General features: G+C 44.7%; 1 protein-coding gene across 1 annotated transcript in view; it reads right to left on the reverse strand.

Moving 5' to 3' along the window:
- Positions 1-1,900: 1,900 nt before the first annotated feature.
- LOC137525990 (uncharacterized) overlaps positions 1,901-21,442 on the reverse strand; it is a 55,166-nt gene continuing 35,624 nt past the window's right edge. Inside the window, exons 3-5 of the mRNA XM_068247199.1 lie at positions 18,573-18,887; positions 3,937-4,068; positions 1,901-1,923 (exon numbers count right to left, since the gene is read on the reverse strand). Of these exons, the coding sequence (XP_068103300.1) occupies positions 1,901-1,923; positions 3,937-4,068; positions 18,573-18,887 (470 nt within the window). The remainder of the gene's footprint in view (positions 1,924-3,936; positions 4,069-18,572; positions 18,888-21,442) is intronic.

Here is a 21,442-nt window from a genome sequence, read left to right on the forward strand (position 1 = left end):
CAGTATATGCAGCCAGGGGTATATGTGCCCAGTATATGTAGCCAGAGGTATATGTGCCCAGTATATGTAGGCAAGGGTATATGTGCCCAGTATATGTAGCCAGGGGTATATGTGCCTAGTATATGTAGCTAGAGGTATATGTGCCCAGTATATGTAGGCAGGGGTATATGTGCCCAGTATATGTAGGCAGGGGTATATGTGCCCAGTATATGCAGCCAGGGGTATATGTGCCCAGTATATGTAGCCAGGGGTATATGTGCCCAGTATATGTAGGCAGGGGTATATGTGTCCAGTATATGTAGCCAGGGGTATATGTGCCCAGTATATGTATCCAGAGGACCTGTGCCCAGTATATGCAGCCAGGGGTATATGCCCCCAGTATATGTAGCCAGGGGAATATGTCCCAGTATATGTATCCAGGGGTATATGTGCCCAGTATATGTAGGCAGGGGTATATGTGCCCAGTATATGTAGCCAGAGGTATATGTGCCCAGAATATGTAGCCAGGGGTATATGTGCCCAGTATATGTAGGCAGGGGTATATGTGCCCAGTATATGTAGGCAGGGGTATATGTGCCCAGTATATGCAGCCAGGGGTATATGTGCCCAGTATATGTAGTCAGGGGTATATGTGCCCAGTATATGTAGCCAGGGGTATATGTGCCCAGTATATGTAGGCAGGGGTATATGTGTCCAGTATATGTAGCCAGGGGTATATGTGCCCAGTATATGTATCCAGAGGACCTGTGCCCAGTATATGCAGCCAGGGGTATATACCCCCAGTATATGTAGCCAGGGGAATATGTCCCAGTATATGTATCCAGGGGTATATGTGCCCAGTATATGTAGGCAGGGGTATATGTACCCAGTATATGTAGCCAGAAGTATATGTCCCCAGTATATGTAGCCAGGGGTATATGTGCCCAGTATATGTAGGCAGGGGTATATGTGCCCAGTATATGTAGGCAGGGGTATATGTGCCCAGTATATGTAGCCAGGGGTATATGTGCCCAGTATATGTAGCCAGGGGTATATGTGCCCAGTATATGTAGCCAGGGGTATATGTGCCCAGTATATGTAGCCAGAGGACCTGTGCCCAGTATATGTAGTCAGGGGTATATGTGCCCAGTACATGTAGTCGGGTATATGTCCCCAATATATGTAGTCAGGGTTATATGTGCCCAGTATATGTAGCCAGGTGACCTCCCCCCCCAGCAGGAGGACAGCAGCGCAGTGGAGGGAGAGCTTTGGCATCAGTGGTGGAGAAGGAGGGCAATATCCCCCCCTTCTCTCACCTTAGTGCTCTCCCTCCCTCGCTCGCTATCCCCTCCTGAACTAGTGCTGACTGAGTGGCTGGCAGGTGGCAGCGGGCGGGACTCACCTTCCGTCCCGTCACAGGCGCGGTATGATTTGCCGGTACTCTGGTCTGGTCCAGACCAGAGCAGCAAAACTTCCGCGCTTGGAGCGAGACGGAAGGTATGTCCCACCCGCTGCCGCCTGCCAGCCACTCAGTCAGCACTAGTTCAGGAGGGGATAGCGAGTGAGGGAGGGAGAGCACTAAGGTGAGAGAAGGGGGGGATATTGCCTTCCTTCTCCACCGCTGATGCCAAAGCTCTCCCTCCACTGCGCTGCTGTCCTCCTGCAACAGAGCGGGCGGCCGTTTGGCCGCCCTTACGGACGCTGCTGAATTCCTTACGAAATTCACGGGCAGCTTAATTTGTATCAAAATTTACGGGCTGCCCGTAAATTTACGCGTGGTTGGCAACACTGGCTCTTTTATAAGGAGAACACACCTGCTGCATGATTGAAAAGCCAAGTCCATAAAGAGCAGCCCTTGCAGTGGCAGAGCTGTCTCCAGACAGCATAGAGCTACCTAGTGGTGGAACAATGAAAGTTCAGGTCATGCAAAGTCCCCAGAGCCACCTGCAGGTGGAATAAAGGACATTCATCAAAGTTCAACACAATGCTGCCACCAGCAGGCAGGAAGTGGCAGCGTTGGGATTGTGACAGATTCCTAACATAACCCCCCGCCCTCCTTAAGGAGCGGCCTCAGGACGCTCCAACATGACTGTATACCTCTACTGCCAGGATCCCAAGAGACGGCAGACAGGAACTCATACAGGAAGGTTGACAGCTTGTGCCAACACTGGGTGGGCAGGGAGGAAAACAAAAAATAAAATGTTTCAATTTGTATCTCAGGATGCTAAAACAGGAACTGGAAACAAAAGACATCAAGAAGAACAACAGGCTGGTAGACATTAGGCATGGCAGTGGACTGGCAGGCATTAGGAGTAGACTAGGTACCAACAAAAGAAGAGCAGGTTCTGAAGGTATCTTGGCAGTGGACTGGAAACCCTCCAGCTGGGCAGCAAACTGGGTATCCTGGACAGAGGACTGACAGCCAGGAAGGAAAATGGACTGGCAGACATCAGGCTGAGAAGAAGACAGGAAACTATTCGGAGAAAGATGAGCAGCAGATTGAGGTAACTGGACTACAACGGGAGTCTGTAGGCGCTGGACAGCAGCAGGAGTCTGTGGTGGCTGGGCAGCAGCAGGAGTCTGTGGTGGCTGGGCAGCAGCAGGAGTCTGTGGTGGCTGGGCAGCAGCAGGAGTCTGTGGTGGCTGGGCAACAGCAGGAGTCTGTAGTGGCTGGGCAGCAGCAGGAGTCTGTGGTGGCTGGGCAGCAGCAGGAGTCTGTGGTTGCTGGGCAGCAGCAGGAGTCTGTGGTTGCTGGGCAGCAGCAGGAGTCTGTGGTGGCTGGGCAACAGCAGGAGTCTGTAGTGGCTGGGCAGCAGCAGGAGTCTGTGGTGGCTGGGCAGCAGCAGGAGTGTGTGGTGGCTGGGCAGCAGCAAGAGTCTGTGGTGGCTGGGCAGCAGCAGGAGTCTGTGGTGGCTGGGCAGCAGCAGGAGTGTGTGGTGGCAGGGCAGCAGCAGGAGTCTGTGGTGGCTGGGCAGCAGCAGAAGCCTGTGGTGGCTGAGAAGCAGCAGAAGTCTGTGGTGGCTGGGCAGCAGCAGAAGTCTGTGGTGGCTGGGCAGCAGCAAGAGTCTGTGGTGGCTGGGCAGCAGCAGGAGTGTGTGGTGGCTGGGCAGCAGCAGAAGTCTGTGGTGGCTGGGCAGCAGCAGAAGCCTGTGGTGGCTGAGAAGCAGCAGCAGGAGTGTGTGGTGGCTGGGCAGCAGCAGAAGTCTGTGGTGGCTGGGCAGCAGCAGAAGTCTGTGGTGGCTGGGCAGCAGCAGAAGTCTTCAGAAGCCGGGAATCAGCAGAGGACCCGGAGACTGGCTGGAACTGGAGCTTAACATCAGGAGGCTGGACAGTCAGGATGGCAGGAGGCAGAAAACCGTCAGGTGGCATGACCAGATTCCTAACAGTGATCAATTTGCAGCATTTAATACTGCATATATATATATATATATATATATATATATATATATATATATATATATATATATATATATATATATATATAAAATCAATATGGAATAGGCCAGCAATTTTTGGGTGGATTACTCAGTAAACGATTAATAGCATTTATTATGTTTCTTTTTTCCTCTGAATTTAAAACTGAGGAAAATTTTTCTCTGACCTCTGCCATTATAGTTTCACGTAGGTTTATTGGAATGGCGCGTTTATTTCCCCGGCCATTGAAATTAGTTTCATTTGCCCAATTTTGTAATGTGTTGAAAGGTACAAAATACTTGAATAACTTGGTGGCGTATATATGAGGTTTGTTTTTGCTATCCTCATACATACTTCGAATAGATTCTGCCGTCAGTGCTTTCAGTTGAATGTCAGGCCTAGGCCCTCTTGGACGTATTTGTCTTCCGGCGGCTGCTTTATCCTTTCCAGTTTTTATAGATAGAATTTTTCTTACATGTTTGGGTTGGTAACTGGTTGATGGAGTTGTGTTTTCTTTTATCATTGAATGTTGGAGTGATGTACTGCTAGGAGAAGACCAATCATTTTCTCCATTATCACTTTGTCTGCGGTAGTGATTTCTAAAAGGAGTATTCAAGGAATCATTTGTTATATCCATTAATGTCCCAGCTTCAGCAACGCCAATGCCCCCTTTCTCTAAAACAAGAAAAAAAAAAAAACTTCATCAAACCATGTCTCTACTTTTTAACCCTTTCCCTGACAGCTAATTTGTCCTAAACACGAACATCTAGTGCCAAGCAGTTTTTAGACATGTTGCCATCATTAGGTTTACTTAGGATTTTTGACAAGAAAACCTACATGAAATAGGACATTTTATATATTGTCTGTAATGAATTGGGCTTGAACACTGAAACAAAATTTGGTACTTTTTCTGGAGCTTTAATAACATTTTTGAGTGAAATGTTTTAAAAAAAGTGAAATATTTTTTTTTTTGACTGCACATGATCCAAGTGCATCTTACAAGTATTGCCTGTGTATGTCCCATCCCATCTGACTGAAAATGATTCAACAGCATCTTACAAGTATTGCCGGTGCATGTCCCATCCCATCTGACTGCACACGATCCAACTGCATCTTACAAGTATTGCCGGTGTATGTCCCATCCCATCTGACTGCACACGATCCAATTGCATTAGACAAGTATTGCCGGTGTATGTTTCATCCCATCTGACTGCACACGATCCAATTGCATTAGACAAGTATTGCCTGTGTATGCCCCATTCCATCTGACTGCACACGATCCAATTGCATTAGACAAGTATTGCCTGTGTATGCCCCATTCCATCTGACTGCACACGATCCAACTGCATCTTGCAAGTATTGCCGGTGTATGTCCCATCCCATCTGACTGCACACGATCCAATTGCATTAGACAAGTATTGCCTGTGTATGCCCCATTCCATCTGACTGCACACGATCCAATTGCATTAGACAAGTATTGCCTGTGTATGTCCCATCCCATCTGACTGCACACGATCCAATTGCATTAGACAAGTATTGCCTGTGTATGCCCCGTTCCATCTGACTGCACACGATCCAATTGCATTAGACAAGTATTGCCTGTGTATGCCCCATTCCATCTGACTGCACACGATCCAACTGCATCTTACAAGTATTGCCGGTGTATGTCCCATCCCATCTGACTGCACACGATCCAATTGCATTAGACAAGTATTGCCTGTGTATGCCCCATTCCATCTGACTGCACACGATCCAATTGCATTAGACAAGTATTGCCTGTGTATGTCCCATCCCATCTGACTGCACACGATCCAATTGCATTAGACGAGTATTGTCTGTGTATGCCCCATTCCATCTGACTGCACACGATCCAATTGCATTAGACAAGTATTGCCTGTGTATGTCCCATCCCATCTGACTGCACACGATCCAATTGCATTAGACAAGTATTGCCTGTGTATGCCCCATTCCATCTGACTGCACACGATCCAATTGCATTAGACAAGTATTGCCTGTGTATGTCCCATCCCATCTGACTGCACACGATCCAATTGCATTAGACAAGTATTGCCTGTGTATGTCCCATCCCATCTGACTGCACACGATCCAATTGCATTAGACAAGTATTGCCTGTGTATGTCCCATCCCATCTGACTGCACACGATCCAACTGCATCTTACAAGTATTGCCTGTGTATGTCCCATCCCATCTGACTGCACACGATCCAACTGCATCTTACAAGTATTGCCGGTGTATGTCCCATCCCATCTGACTGCACACAATCCAACTGCATCTTACAAGTATTGCCGGTGTATGTCCCATCCCATCTGACTGCACACGATCCAATTGCATTAGACAAGTATTGCCTGTGTATGCCCCATTCCATCTGACTGCACACGATCCAATTGCATTAGACAAGTATTGCCTGTGTATGCCCCATTCCATCTGACTGCACACGATCCAACTGCATCTTACAAGTATTGCCGGTGTATGTCCCATCCCATCTGACTGCACACGATCCAATTGCATTAGACAAGTATTGCCTGTGTATGCCCCATTCCATCTGACTGCATACGATCCAATTGCATTAGACAAGTATTGCCTGTGCATGTCCCATCCCATCTGACTGCACACGATCCAATTGCATTAGACAAGTATTGCCTGTGTATGCCCCATTCCATCTGACTGCACACAATCCAATTGCATTAGACAAGTATTGCCTGTGTATGCCCCATTCCATCTGACTGCACACGATCCAATTGCATTAGACAAGTATTGCCTGTGTATGTCCCGTTCCATGTGATGTGATCTGCATTTATCATATTTACCAATTACTTGCATATAGTGATCTTCATTACTGCTCTTTGTATTTATGGGCTCACTTGTTTCACACCTATTACCTGTGCATTATCTGTAACTTCAAACAGGTTCTGTTTGATTTGCATTTGTAGACACCACTTACTGCTGCTTAATATCCTAATTATCTTAAAGCGAAATATAACCCTGCATTTCAACTTTGCTCTAAAATATTATTTACAGCATATTATATGCAAAAAGCATTTTTTTTACTAGACCAGCATTGGAAGGGTTAAACACAGAGGTTTAAAGTTCCGTGGAGAGATATGCAGAAGTTCAGATTGTTACATTCTATTTAGTTATATGTATCTATTGAGAAATGTTACACACTCTTTGGCTGTCCTCCAGCTCTTCTCAGTCAGAGAGAGTGAGTCACATTTAACACTTAGATACATTTATGTAAACAAAATGTATCTATGTCAGCTTCGGATGCGTCTGCAGAAATCTCCAGGAACTTTAAAGCCCTGTGTAACCCTTCCAATGCTGGTCTAGTAAAAAAAAAATGCTGGTTGCATATAATATACTGTAAATAATGTTGTAGAGCAAAGTTGAAATGCAGATAAATAAAGCAGAGGGACACCAAGAGCCCCAATAGTGTAATTCGTCTTGGGGACAACAAAATAAATGAGAAGTTAAAATTATACTCACAAACCAGGGTTACCAATAGGCAACCACTGTATAGGCAGGTGGGGAGAACAATCCTGACCCCACTCAGGAATAAAAAGTCGCTCTCTGTAGACAGGAAGATAGGGTAACAACCCTCCACCCAGGGTGGACTCAATGTAGTGTACAAGATACAGAGGCGCCAAAAGAATAAAAGGTAATTAAATGAACTTAAAAAACCAACTGGTTAAACAGAGGAGGCAGCGGTGGTCTTACCCCCTCCAAACAGACACAGGCAAGGACTGCGATTCAGACAGTCAACAATTTATTCGGAACTCCAAAAAACAATGCAACGCGTTTCACGGGCCATACATCCCGCTTCCTCAGGCAAAATACAGTAGGAGTCACTGCTGCAGAAAATACACAAACAGACAACCAGAGGCATAAAATCGTCAAAGTGCTGATATGAATACGTAAATTTACATTTTGCATTACATTTTAGTGACAAGTTGTGCGCGGGTTATAAATATTAGTTTCAGACTGATAGTAGTCTCATAGGTATGCTTGACAGCTATAGAATGGGTAGGGGGAATGTTAAAGGTGCATTGTGCTAAACAGAGTAAGACCAATGATAAATACAAACAAATATGCAAATACATAAAGTAAAAAATTGGCTGGGTTTGCTGCCGGTTGTTGTGGACATCATACAGAACAACAGTGAATAGTGGGTGAAATTGGGAGAAAGGGTTGACATGGTCTAGAGGAGGAGGAGGAACAGAGGGTGTTGGAATGGCTAAAAAACAGGTGGGGTGTTTTAGGCAGCAAGTAAACAAGAGTATAAGGAGAAGGCAGACTTACCATCTGTATTATATCAGCGAGCTCGGCGCCTCTGTAATGCCAGAGGACACCTGAGTTCATTAAGTAGCATGGATCAGTATGAGGAATGTGAGAGTACTTCCGGGCGGAAGTGTGTCATAGAGGGGCGGGGCCATCATGTGTGTAAACTTTGTAAATTTTGTAAATAAAGTTGAAGAAGAAAAAAAAAAGTTGAAGAAGAAAAAAAAGAAAAAAAAAAAAAAAAAAAAAAAAAAAAAGAAGGAACGGCTAGAAAAATTAGTTTCGAACTGATGGAAGTCTCAAAGGTATGCTTGACCACTTTAGAATGGATAAGGGGGGGTGTAAAAAGTTGCATTGTACTGAATCAGAGTAAGACCAATGATAAATACAAACAAATATACAAGTATTCAACATAAAAATGGTAGAAAGACATGTAAAATGCATAAAATGTATAAAAATCAAAATAAAAGTTGTATATCATAAAATTAGAATAAACATATACATTATTAGAAGGATAAAAGAGAGGACTATTAAAAGACTGAACGGATTAGGTAAAGTGCTTAATGTATTTTTTCTAGTACTTCATTAAGACCCTCAGGAACCAAAGTCCTGAGGGTCTGTATCCAATACATTTCCAGTTTTTTTAGGGTAACAGAGGCCGCCGGGGCACTGTCGTTGATCTGATCAATGAGAGTGATGGTGAAGGTGTCAGGGGTGCCGTCGTGTGCGTGGTGAAAGTGACGTGAGACACTGTGCAAAGGGAAGTGTTTGAGGATATTCCTTTTGTGTTGTCCTATCCTACTACGGGCTTCTTGTGTGGTTCTGCCAATATACTGGAGACGGCAAGAACAGGAAATGAGATAGATGATAAATTTGGAATGGCATGAGATATGTTTTTTTATTTGGTATTGAGTACCTGTGGTGTACTGTGGTGTACTGTGGTGAGAACTAAAGCTGACTGTGTTGGTAATGAAAGGACAGGCTAAACAGCGGGTGTGGTTACAGGCCCAGGAGCCGGGGGGAAGTGTACTGGAAGAGGCGGAGGGAGGATGGTTGCGAAGTTTACTGGGAGGTAACAGGCCACGGAGGTTGGGTGCTCTCCTATAGGTGATTTGCGGTCGGGTAGGTAATAGGGGTTTAAGGTAGGGGTCCTGGAGCAGGATTTCCCAGCGATTATGTAAAATAGATCTAATGATTGAGTGTTCTTTGCAGTATTTTGTGATGAATCTAGATTGAGAGTTATTGTCAGTGGTAGGATTGGAGATGGTTTTTGTAGTGGATGGTTGGATTTTGGCCTTATGCCGTGCATCGCGGATCAGCTTCTTGGGGTATTTTCTCTCAGAGAATTTTTTTGCAAGAATATCGGATTGAGAATTGTAGTCATTGATATCGGAACAGTTTCTAAAAATCCTTTTAAACTGGCTATATGGGGTATTCTGGGTCCAAGGGCGGTGGTGAAAACTGCTGAAATGAATGAAATTGTTGGAGTCTACTGTTTTGAAGTATGTTTTGGTTTGTATGGAGTTGTTAACTATGGAAATAGTAAGGTCGAGGTAGTTGATTGTGGTAGGGTGGTGTTGGGCAGTAAAATTGAGTCGGGCTTTGTTACTGTTGAGGAATAATATGAAATCAGGAATGAGGGTGGTATCACCCTTCCAAATGAAAAATAGATCATCAATATAGCGTTTATATAGGATTATATTGTTTTTGAACGGGTGATCATTGTTGAGTAATGTTGTTTCAATTAATCCCATGGCCAGGTTAGCGTACGAGGGTGCAAAGGAGCTCCCCATGCCATTCCAAATTTATCATCTATCTCATTTCCTGTTCTTGCCGTCTCCAGTATATTGGCAGAACCACACAAGAAGCCCGTAGTAGGATAGGACAACACAAAAGGAATATCCTCAAACACTTCCCTTTGCACAGTGTCTCACGTCACTTCCACCACGCACACGACGGCACCCCTGACACCTTCACCATCACTCTCATTGATCAGATCAACGACAGTGCCCCGGCGGCCTCTGTTACCCTAAAAAAACTGGAAATGTATTGGATACAGACCCTCAGGACTTTGGTTCCTGAGGGTCTTAATGAAGTACTAGAAAAAATACATTAAGCACTTTACCTAATCCGTTCAGTCTTTTAATAGTCCTCTCTTTTATCCTTCTAATAATGTATATGTTTATTCTAATTTTATGATATACAACTTTTATTTTGATTTTTATACATTTTATGCATTTTACATGTCTTTCTACCATTTTTATGTTGAATACTTGTATATTTGTTTGTATTTATCATTGGTCTTACTCTGATTCAGTACAATGCAACTTTTTACACCCCCCCTTATCCATTCTAAAGTGGTCAAGCATACCTTTGAGACTTCCATCAGTTCGAAACTAATTTTTCTAGCCGTTCCTTCTTTTTTTTTTTTTTTTTTTCTTCTTCAACTTTATTTACAAAATTTACAAAGTTTACACACATGATGGCCCCGCCCCTCTATGACACACTTCCGCCCGGAAGTACTCTCACATTCCTCATACTGATCCATGCTACTTAATGAACTCAGGTGTCCTCTGGCATTACAGAGGCGCCGAGCTCGCTGATATAATACAGATGGTAAGTCTGCCTTCTCCTTATACTCTTGTTTACTTGCTGCCTAAAACACCCCACCTGTTTTTTAGCCATTCCAACACCCTCTGTTCCTCCTCCTCCTCTAGACCATGTCAACCCTTTCTCCCAATTTCACCCACTATTCACTGTTGTTCTGTATGATGTCCACAACAACCGGCAGCAAACCCAGCCAATTTTTTACTTTATGTATTTGCATATTTGTTTGTATTTATCATTGGTCTTACTCTGTTTAGCACAATGCACCTTTAACATTCCCCCTACCCATTCTATAGCTGTCAAGCATACCTATGAGACTACTATCAGTCTGAAACTAATATTTATAACCCGCGCACAACTTGTCACTAAAATGTAATGCAAAATGTAAATTTACGTATTCATATCAGCACTTTGACGATTTTATGCCTCTGGTTGTCTGTTTGTGTATTTTCTGCAGCTGTGACTCCTACTGTATTTTGCCTGAGGAAGCGGGATGTATGGCCCGTGAAACGCGTTGCATTGTTTTTTGGAGTTCCGAATAAATTGTTGACTGTCTGAATCGCAGTCCTTGCCTGTGTCTGTTTGGAGGGGTTAAGACCACCGCTGCCTCCTCTGTTTAACCAGTTGGTTTTTTAAGTTCATTTAATTACCTTTTATTCTTTTGGCGCCTCTGTATCTTGTACACAAAGTTGAAATGCAGGGTTATATTCCGCTTTAATATCCTAATTATCTTACCTCATAATTGTATAGCAGCTGGCCAATGAAAAGTCACACTCCATTGCTAAAATGTGTTCTATGGATTAAATATTTCCCAAATTAACTCTGTCTCCTAAGAATTGGGAATGCTGTAGATGTGATATACTTGGACTTTGCAAAGGCCTTCGACACTGTTCCCCACAAATGTCTGGTGCAAAAGTTGAGGATGCAAGGACTGGGGAAGAGTCTGTGTGCATGGATAGGGAACTGGCTAATGGGCTATTTTCCCCCTTCCTGATTTCTTATTCTTTTGCATGTTTGTCACACTTAAATGTTTCTGCTCATCAAAAAACGTTAACTATTAGTCAAAGATAACATAATTGAACACAAAATGCAGTTTTAAATGATGGTTTTTATTATTTAGTGAGAAAAAAACCTCAAAACTTACATGGAGCTGTGTGAAAAAGAAATTGCCCCCTGAACCTAATAACTGTTTGGGCCACCCTTAGCAGCAATAACTGCAATCAAGCGTTTGCGATAACTTGCAACGAGTGTTTTACAGCGCTCTGGAGGAATTTTGGCCCACTTATCTTTGCAGAATTGTTGTAATTCAGCTTTATTTGAGGGTTTTCTAGCATGAACCGCCTTTTTAAGGTCATGCCACAACATCTCAATAGGATTCAGGTCAGGACTTTGACTAGGCCACTCCAAAGTCTTCATTTTGTTTTTCTTCAGCCATTCAGAGGTGGATTTGCTGGTGTGTTTTGGGTCATTGTCCTGCTGCAGCACCCAAGATCGCTTCAGCTTGAGCTTACGAACAGATGGCCGGACATTCTCCTTCAGGATTTTTTGGTAGACAGTAGAATTCATGGTTCAATCTATCACAGCAAGCCTTCCAGGTCCTGAAGCAGCAAAACATCCCCAAACCATCACAATACCACCACCATATTTTACTGTTGGCATGATGTTCTTTTGCTGAAATGCTGTGTTACTTCTACGCCAGATGTAACGGGACACGCACCTTCCAAAAAGTTCAACTTTTGTCTCGTCGGTCCATAAGGTATTTTCCCCAAAGTCTTGGCAATCATTGAGATGTTTTTTTTTTAGCAAAATTGAGACGAGCCTTAATGTTCTTTTTGCTTAAAAGTGGTTTGCGCCTTGGATAGCTGCCATGCAGGCCGTTTTTGCCCAGTATCTTTCTTATGGTGGAGTCGTGAACTCTGACCTTAATTGAGGCAAGTGAGGCCTGTAGTTCTTTAGATGTTGTCCTGGGGTCTTTTGTGGCCTCTCGGATGAGTTTTCTCTGCGCTCTTGGGGTAATATTGGTCGGCCGGCCACTCCTGGAAAGGTTCATCACTGTTCCATGTTTTTGCCATTTGTGGATAATGGCTCTCACTGTGGTTCGCTGGAGTCCCAAAGCTTTAGAAATTACTTTATAACCTTTACCAGACTGATAGATCTCAATTACAGTACTTTTGTTCTCATTTGTTCCTGAATTTCTTTGGATCTTGGCATGATGTCTAGCTTTTGAGGTACTTTTGGTCTTCTTCTCTGTGTCAGATAGCTCCTATTTAAGTGATTTCTTGATTGAAACAGGTGTGGCAGTAATCAGGCCTGGGGGTGACTACAGAAATTGAACTCAGGTGTGATAAACCACAGTTAAGTTACTTTTTAACAAGGGGGGCAATCACTTTTTCACACAGGGCCTAGTGTTGGGCGAACAGTTCGGGTTCTGCAGAACATCACCCTGTTCGGGTGATGTTCGAGTTCGGCCGAACACCTGATGGTGCTCGGCCAAACCGTTCGGCCATATGGCCGAACTAAGAGCGCATGGCCGAACGTTCCCCGAACGTTCGGCTAGCGCTGTGATTGGCCGAACGGGTCACGTGGTTCGGACCCGAACGTGCTCTGATTGGCCGAACGGTCACGTGGTTCGGGTGAATAAATACCCGAACCACGTCATATCTCCGCCATTTCTCTGTGGGTTTAGCTTTGGGTAGGCAGGCAGGGTAGTTCGCTCTCCAGCCACGCTAGCCAGGGTCCCCCCCAGTCATTGTGTGTCGCTGCTGGGAACAGTAGTACACTGCTCGCTCAGCCACACTATATATAGCATTGTTTACTGCCACTGTGTACCTCGCTCAGCCACACTATATATAGCATTGTTTACTGCCACTCTGTGTACACGGCTCAGCCAGACTATATAGCATTGTGTGTACTGCCACTGTGTACCTCGCTCAGCCACGCTATATATAGCATTGTGTTTACTGCCACTCTGTGTACACCGCTCAGCCAGACTACATAGCATTGTGTGTACTGCCACTCTGTGTACACCGCTCAGCCAGACTATATAGCATTGTGTGTACTGCCACTCTGTGTACACTGCTCAGACAGACTATATAGCATTGTTTACTGCCACTCTGTGTACACGGCTCAGCCACACTATATAGCATTGTTTACTGCCACTCTGTGTACACCGCTCAGCCAGACTATATAGCATTGTGTGTACTGCCACTCTGTGTACACCGCTCAGCCAGACTATATAGCATTGTTTACTGCCACTCTGTGTACACCGCTCAGCCAGACTATATAGCATTGTTTACTGCCACTCTGTGTACACCGCTCAGCCAGACTATATAGCATTGTTTACTGCCACTCTGTGTACACGGCTCAGCCAGACTATATAGCATTGTTTACTGCCACTCTGTGTACACGGCTCAGCCACACTATATAGCATTGTTTACTGCCACTCTGTGTACACCGCTCAGCCAGACTATATAGCATTGTTTACTGCCACTCTGTGTACACGGCTCAGCCAGACTATATAGCATTGTTTACTGCCACTCTGTGTACACGGCTCAGCCACACTATATAGCATTGTTTACTGCCACTCTGTGTACACCGCTCAGCCAGACTATATAGCATTGTTTACTGCCACTCTGTGTACACGGCTCAGCCAGACTATATAGCATTGTGTGTACTGCCACTCTGTGTACACCGCTCAGCCAGACTATATAGCATTATGTGTACTGCCACTCTGTGTACACCGCTCAGCCAGACTATACAGCATTGTGTGTACTGCCACTCTGTGTACACCGCTCAGCCAGACTATACAGCATTGTGTTTACTGCCACTCTGTGTACACCGCTCAGCCACACTATATAGCATTGCGTACTCTGCCAGTCAGTGTGTATATTGCTGGGATCAGTAATACTCCACTCACCGCCAACCACTATATGAGCTCACCATGAGTTCCTCAGAGACCTCCGCTGCGAGCAGCACTCCCAACAACAGCAACAGCCAACGCCCCACGCAAGCTATAACATCCACCCCAGCAGCCAGTGGTCAGCAGCAGCCCTCCCCGGAGGAGAACGTTGTGTCCATCGGTCCGTCGCCAGAGCGATTAATGAGGGCTGCCATTGAGGAGATGATGGGGCCTGATGTGGAGGAGGAGGTCTGGCTCAGGCCAGCATCCCAACTTAATGTTGAGGACGATGAGGGGTCTGTGTCTAGGGATGTTGGGGTGGCAGAGGTGGTGGGTGGGTCAGACTCAGGAGAAGAGTTGTATGATGAGGATGATGATCGGGACCATCTGTATGTGCCTCAGAGTCTGACCCCGGAAAACAGGTTGTATCGTGTGTTTAGGTACTAAAATCTGCGTTCCCAGTAGTGTTGGGTGAACAGTGTTCGCCACTGTTCGGGTTCTGCAGAACATCACTCCATTCGGGGTGACTATATAGCAGACTATATAGCATTGTGTTTACTGCCACTCTGTCCATCACGTGTGCTGCTGCTGCTGGGTTAGCGTTGCCGGTCCCTGTTTATGGAACCTCTTATCTTTATTACATTTATGACTGCATGGCGGTACAAAGCATGCTATCCGCACGCTTCTTGTCCTCATGCAAGGCCTGGGTTGTTGTGTCTCAAAAAGCGTGGCCTTCTCCTCCTGCGCCTCCTCCTGTTCCATCACGTCTGCTGCTGCTGCTGCTGGGTTAGCGTTGCCGGTGATGGTCCCTGTTTATGGAACCTCTTATCTTTATTACATTTATGACTGCATGGCGGTACAAAGCATGCTATCCGCACGCTTCTTGTCCTCATGCAAGGCCTGGGTTGTTGTGTCTCAAAAAGCGTGGCCTTCTCCTCCTGCGCCTCCTCCTGTTCCATCACGTCTGCTGCTGCTGGGTTAGCGTTGCCGCGTGGTCCCTGTTTATTGAACCACTTATCTTTATTACATTTATGACTGCATGGCGGTACAAAGTATGCTATCCGCACGCTTCTTGTCCTCATGCAAGGCCTGGGTTGTTGTGTCTCAAAGCGTGGCCTTCTCCTCCTGTGCCTCCTCCTGTTCCATCACGTGTGCTGCTGCTGCTGCTGCTGGGTTAGCGTTGCCGGTCCCTGTTTATGGAACCTCTTATCTTTATTACATTTATGACTGCATGGCGGTACAAAGCATGCTATCCGCACGCTTCTTGTCCTCATGCAAGGCCTGGGTTGTTGTGTCTCACAAAGCGTGGCCTTTTCCTCCTGCGCCTCCTCCTGTTCCATCACGTCTGCTGCTGCTGGGTTAGCGTTGCCGCGTGGTCCCTGTTTATTGAACCACTTATCTTTATTACATTTATGACTGCATGGCGGTACAAAGCATGCTATCCGCAAGCTTCTTGTCCTCATGCAAGGCCTGGGTTGTTGTGTCTCACAAAGCGTGGCCTTCTCCTCCTGCGCCTCCTCCTGTTCCATCACGTCTGCTGCTGCTGGGTTAGCGTTGCCGCGTGGTCCCTGTTTATTGAACCACTTATCTTTATTACATTTATGACTGCATGGCGGTACAAAGCATGCTATCCGCACGCTTCTTGTCCTCATGCAAGGCCTGGGTTGTTGTGTCTCAAAGCGTGGCCTTCTCCTCCTGCGCCTCCTCCTGTTCCATCACGTGTGCTGCTGCTGCTGCTGGGTTAGCGTTACCGGTCCCTTTTCCTGGAACCTCTTCTCTGTATTACATTTATGACTGCATGGCGAAAAAAAGCATGTTACCTGTGCAAAGAAACATGACATTTTCCACATTTAAAAGACAGTTTTTCCTTTGAAACTTTACAATCAATTTTCTCAAAAACTATAAGCTCTTTTTCAAATATTTTTTTTCCTCTTGTACCCACTCCCAAGGTGCACATACCCTGCTAATTTGGGGTATGTAGCATGTAAGGAAGCTTTACAAAGCACGAAAGTTCGGGTCCCCATTGACTTCCATTATGTTCGGAGTTCGGCGCGAACACCCGAACATCACGGCGATGTTCGGCGAACGTTCGCGAACCCGAATATCTAGGTGTTCGCCCAACACTAACAGGGCCATGTAGATTTGGAGTTTTTTTTCTCACTAAATAATAAAAACCATCATTTAAAACTGCATTTTGTGTTCGATTAGGTTATCTTTGACTAATAGTTAACGGTTTTTGATGAGCAGAAACATTTAAGTGTGACAAACATGCAAAATAATAAGAAATCAGGAAGGGGGCAAATAGTTTTTCACACCACTGTACGTTGGAAGGATAACAACTCTTGTTTTTAAGAAGTGGGTTTCTAATGTGATGGAGAATCTCAAACAGAAAAAGTTGTTTTTTGCCCATGGAGGTGTCCCTTGCAAGTTTAAAAAATTATGATTAACTTATTCTACCCCTGAACTGGTAGATCCTGCACTGATCAAGGCAGACTGTTCAGAGCTTAGGGCTCATTTCCACTAGAAGCGGTGCGTTTTGGCTACATAGCCGCATCGAACCGCAGGTGTCCTGAAACACATGCACTGCAATGGAATAGATTCCGCTGTGTGCATGTTGAGCGTAGCGATCCGAGAATCTTCAGCATCCACCCGCAGCTGCGTCTCGGAAGATGCGGAAGTGACGCGGGTGCCAGTGGAAGTGATGCGATGCGGCCAGGTAGCTGCATTCGCATCACTATACCCTGGAAACGGCCCTTCACTAACATTTAGTTTGGTTTACTTACTTTCAGATTGTATTACTTTTGGTCGTACAGTAAAGCGAAAGAATAGGATCATGTTGCCACCGTTATTTTCTAATTTTCTGATGTCCTTCTTTCCAGTGAAAACGTTCTTGACCGATTTAATCTCATCTGACATAATCAAGGCTTGATTGTGTGTGCTGCTGCAGCTTGGCATTTTTAAAGCAAGCTACTTCTGCACATAACAGCGGTACGAAGATCCTATCCTTGCACTTTATTAAATGATTCTGAATGGCTGTCCCATTTTTGTTTATGCAAGTTTTTATACTGTGTGGAATAAATATTGTGGAAGGTCACTCACCATCTTGAGTTTTATTTTACTTCATGTGTGGTATATGTGACTAATTTGTAGCAATTAACCAGTTACTGCATTTCATACAGTATATCTGGCCCCAGAGACTTCATTTTAGCTCCAGGGTAGTAGATATACGTATTTTGCTGTGATCACCGCTGTGCGCACGTTCTCGCCCCCACCTGTTAGTAGGGAGAACAGTGAATGGGAATGCGGTTCCCATTCATTGATCTAAGTCCCCGTGGGAATGATTGCCGGCATCAATGAGATGCCTGCGGCTATTATAACAAACACAGTAACACATACATGCATTACTTCCTGTTAGCGTACTAACAGTACGCGCAGGAAGAAAAAGTGTGGGGACATCTTGTGGCCAAATAGGAAATATACACCTACATAGATTATTTTCAATAAAAACACATACATATAAAATTAAAATTAACCCCTTACCTCCCCCACTTTCCCATAATTACACAAATAAAATATTTGCATATTAAAAAAATGACAATTAAAATAATACATTAATAGTTTTCTTAAGGACTGAACATGTTTTTTTTTAACATGTTTGTCTTGAGAGTATATTACTGTTATTTTTGCATCTATGGGCTTAAGTGATGGAAACAAAACAGAAAAAATACACCTTTATTTCCAAATAAAATATTCTCACCATACATTGTACTAGGGACATAATTTAAATGTTGCAATAACCGAGACAAATAGGCAAATAAAATGTGTGTGTTTTATCCATATTAACATGTTATATTTTAAAACTATAATGGCCAAAAACTGAGAAATAATTAATTTTTTTCCAATTTTTTCTCGTTATTCCTGTTAAAATGCATTTAGAACAAAATAATTCTCAGCAAAATGTACCACTTAAAGAAAGCCTAATTGGTGGCAAACAAAACCAAGATATAGAAAGTTATTGGTGAATGAAAGGGAGGAGCGTTGACAGGTAAAAATTGCTCTGGTTCATAACCCTTCAGTGGTCAAGTGGTTTATAGCATATCATAAAACTATTTTTAAAGCAATCAATTTGAAACCAGTTTTTGGTAGATTACTCATTAATTGCATGTATAATTTTTTTTGTACTTTTTCCAGACTGAAAACTTTTCTCGGACCTTTATAGCTTCACACAGATTTATTGGAATGGCTAATTTATCTCCATGTCTGTTGAAATTTGTATTTTTTGCCCAATTTAGACATTTCTTGAATGGTATAAATACTTGAATAACTTGGTGGCATATATATCACTTTTTTTTCACTTTTTATTTGTCCCCATACATACTATGGATGTCTCCTGCTGTCGGTGGTTTCGGTGGAACATCAGGCCTAGGTCCTCTTGGATGTTTTTGTCCTCTGGCGGCTGCTTCATCCTTTCTAGTTTCCACAGGTAGAATTTCTCTTACATGTTTGGGTTGGTAACTGGTTGATGGAGTTGTATTTTCTTTTATTGTTGAATGTGGTAGTGATGTAATGCTAGGAGAAGACCAATCATTTTCTCCATTATCACTTTGATAGTGATTTCTAAAGGGTGTATGGAAAGGATCATTTGTTATATACATTGATGTCCCATCTTCAGCAATGTGAATGCCCACTTTCTCTAAAATAATAACAAAAAAACTCCATTAAATTATCATCTCTATACTTTTGAAATATGCCAACAAGCAATATCATATGATTACACTTGTTATTGCTCTGCTTGGGATTACTACCACTGTTCAGGTAAAACTGTTCAGGTAAAACTAAAAAATATAAGCGTGTGGAGAAAGGCATGCCATTTAGGCCTTGCTTTTGTGCATACTTCTGCACCAAAGACACAAACAAAGAGATGACAGTTCTGAAAAGTAAGGTACTGTATTTTTCTGAATATAAGATGCTCCAGAGTATAAGACGCACCTAGTTTTAGAGGACAAAAACCATGGAAAAAAATATGAAGATTGGTGCACCTTGAGTGTAGGAGCGTCTTATGGTCCTTCTCTCCCCCCAAGCTGTCTCTATCTAAACTACACCACCCAGCTAAACTAACCCCTGCTGCCTTACTAGGTTCACTACACTAAGGGCCTGAACCCACTGACGCAGTTGTATCCGCTTTTCAGTTAAACATCAGTGTAGAGATGCTGAAAAGCGGACAGAAGCGGATACAACTGCATCAGTGGGCTCATGCCCTAACTAGAGATGGCCTCGAATGGTTCACCAGCAGACAGGTCCCGGCGAATTCCACTGTTCGCGTCCGGGGTGAACAGCAAACATTTGGAGTGTTCGACCCGCCCCCTATACATCATCATTGAGCTAAACTTTGACCCTTTACCTCACAGTCAGCAGACACACGGTAGCCAATCAGCTAGCACCCCTTCCTGGACCCCCACCCCCCTATCAAAAAGCACTTATGGTGGCTATATTGGATTAATTCCCTGCTGGCTGCTGAGCTGACTGTTAGTGAGAGCAGGGTCTGACTTGTTGCAGATAGGTAGGTAAAGCATTAGCTAGGCCCGTGTTCTTGTTCCATACTTACTGTGAAAGCAAACAGCCCTTTTGAGGGCTAGGACACCGGTCTCCTGTGTTTCTTTTTTGTGTGTGACAATCCACAGCCCACTGACACCAAGAGCTGTGTGCACTCTACTGCTATTTGTTACCACATTAAGTTGCAGAGTACCACTCCAGTGCATTTTCTTCACTGTATTCTTATAGTACTATTGCATTTCTGTGTGTGTGACACTCCACATCCCACTGATACCCAGAGCTGTGCACACTACTGCTTTTGTGGCCACATTAAGTTGCAGGCACAGAGTACCACTCCAGCGCATTATTTGTAGGAATGTAATGTGATTCCTTCCCTTTAGTGATTCAAACCTGACTCTGCATCAAATACGTAATTTCCGGTGAGACTTTTGGCATGGATCCCCTCTGGCTGCCACAGCCAAGGTGGTAGACCCCTTGAAACAACATTTCCATCACTTTTGTGGCCAGAAACTTGTGGCCAGAAGTCTTTTTAGGTTTTAAAATTTGCCTGCCCATTGAAGTCTATTGCGGTTCACTGGGTTTGCCAGATCGTGAACATTTGCGGAAGTTCACATTCGCTGGTCGCGAACCCAAAATTTGATGTTCGGGCCATCTCTAACACTAACCCCTGTTGCCCCAAAAAACACTACACTAAGCTACACTGTCCCCACAACCCACACTAAGCTGCACTGTCCCCACAACTTACACTAAGCTGCACTGTCCCCACATCCTACACTAAGCTGTACTGTCCCCACAACCTACACTAAGCTGCACTGTCCCCACAACCAGGCTTGTACTGAGCCGGCGGGAGCTCGGGATTTTGCCCGTTAGGCCCCTTACTTACAGGGCCCTGGGGGCCCCAAGCACTGTAGGAGGGGTGAGGGGTCACAAGCACAGCGCAGGAAGGAGAAGCAGCGGGGAGGGGGGCAGTCTCTCCCCTCCCTCACCTGGGGGCCCCCCTTCCATGCAGTCTGCCCTGCCCGATTCCCGTCTTATAACGACAGACCTCAGATCGCGGCGAAAGCAAAGTGACAGGCTGCGCACGCTATCCGCACTGAACATATTCCAAATGCGGAAGTGACATCATTCACATTTCTCCCTCTCTTTTATCATCTCCACAGGTTGCCTCTCACAAAACTTTCCTATTCATACAACCTCGCTATACATTTAATGCTCCTTCTACCCACAAATCTAAATCCCTCCCTCTCCTCCGTTCACTCTGTCTCCTACTTCTCCTTGCTGCAGGTGACATTTCACCAAACCCTGGACCCTCTCTGCAAGCTCACTCCTCACTCTTACACCCTAATCGCACTGCTAACAGCCAGCCATATGCACACCGAAACTGCCAGAACCTTATTAATATTCCTCTTCTCCCCCCTCCTCCCCCACCTATCTCTGCTGCTCTCTGGAATGCCCGCTCAGTTTGCAACAAACTTCCTTTCATCCATGACCTTTTCAATTCCAATGCCTTCACCTTTCTTGGGATCACACAAACATAGCTGACTCCTTCTGACACGGTCTCACCTGCCGCCGTCTCTTATGGGGGATTCCACTTTAGTCACACGCCTAGAAGTGGGAATAAACATGGCGGGAGTGTGGACATTCTTTTCTCTGATAGATGCTCCTTCAAGCCCCCATTCCTTCTCTTTCTCTACC

This window comes from Hyperolius riggenbachi, chromosome 7 (assembly GCF_040937935.1).
Source record: "Hyperolius riggenbachi isolate aHypRig1 chromosome 7, aHypRig1.pri, whole genome shotgun sequence".
NCBI lineage: Eukaryota > Metazoa > Chordata > Amphibia > Anura > Hyperoliidae > Hyperolius > Hyperolius riggenbachi.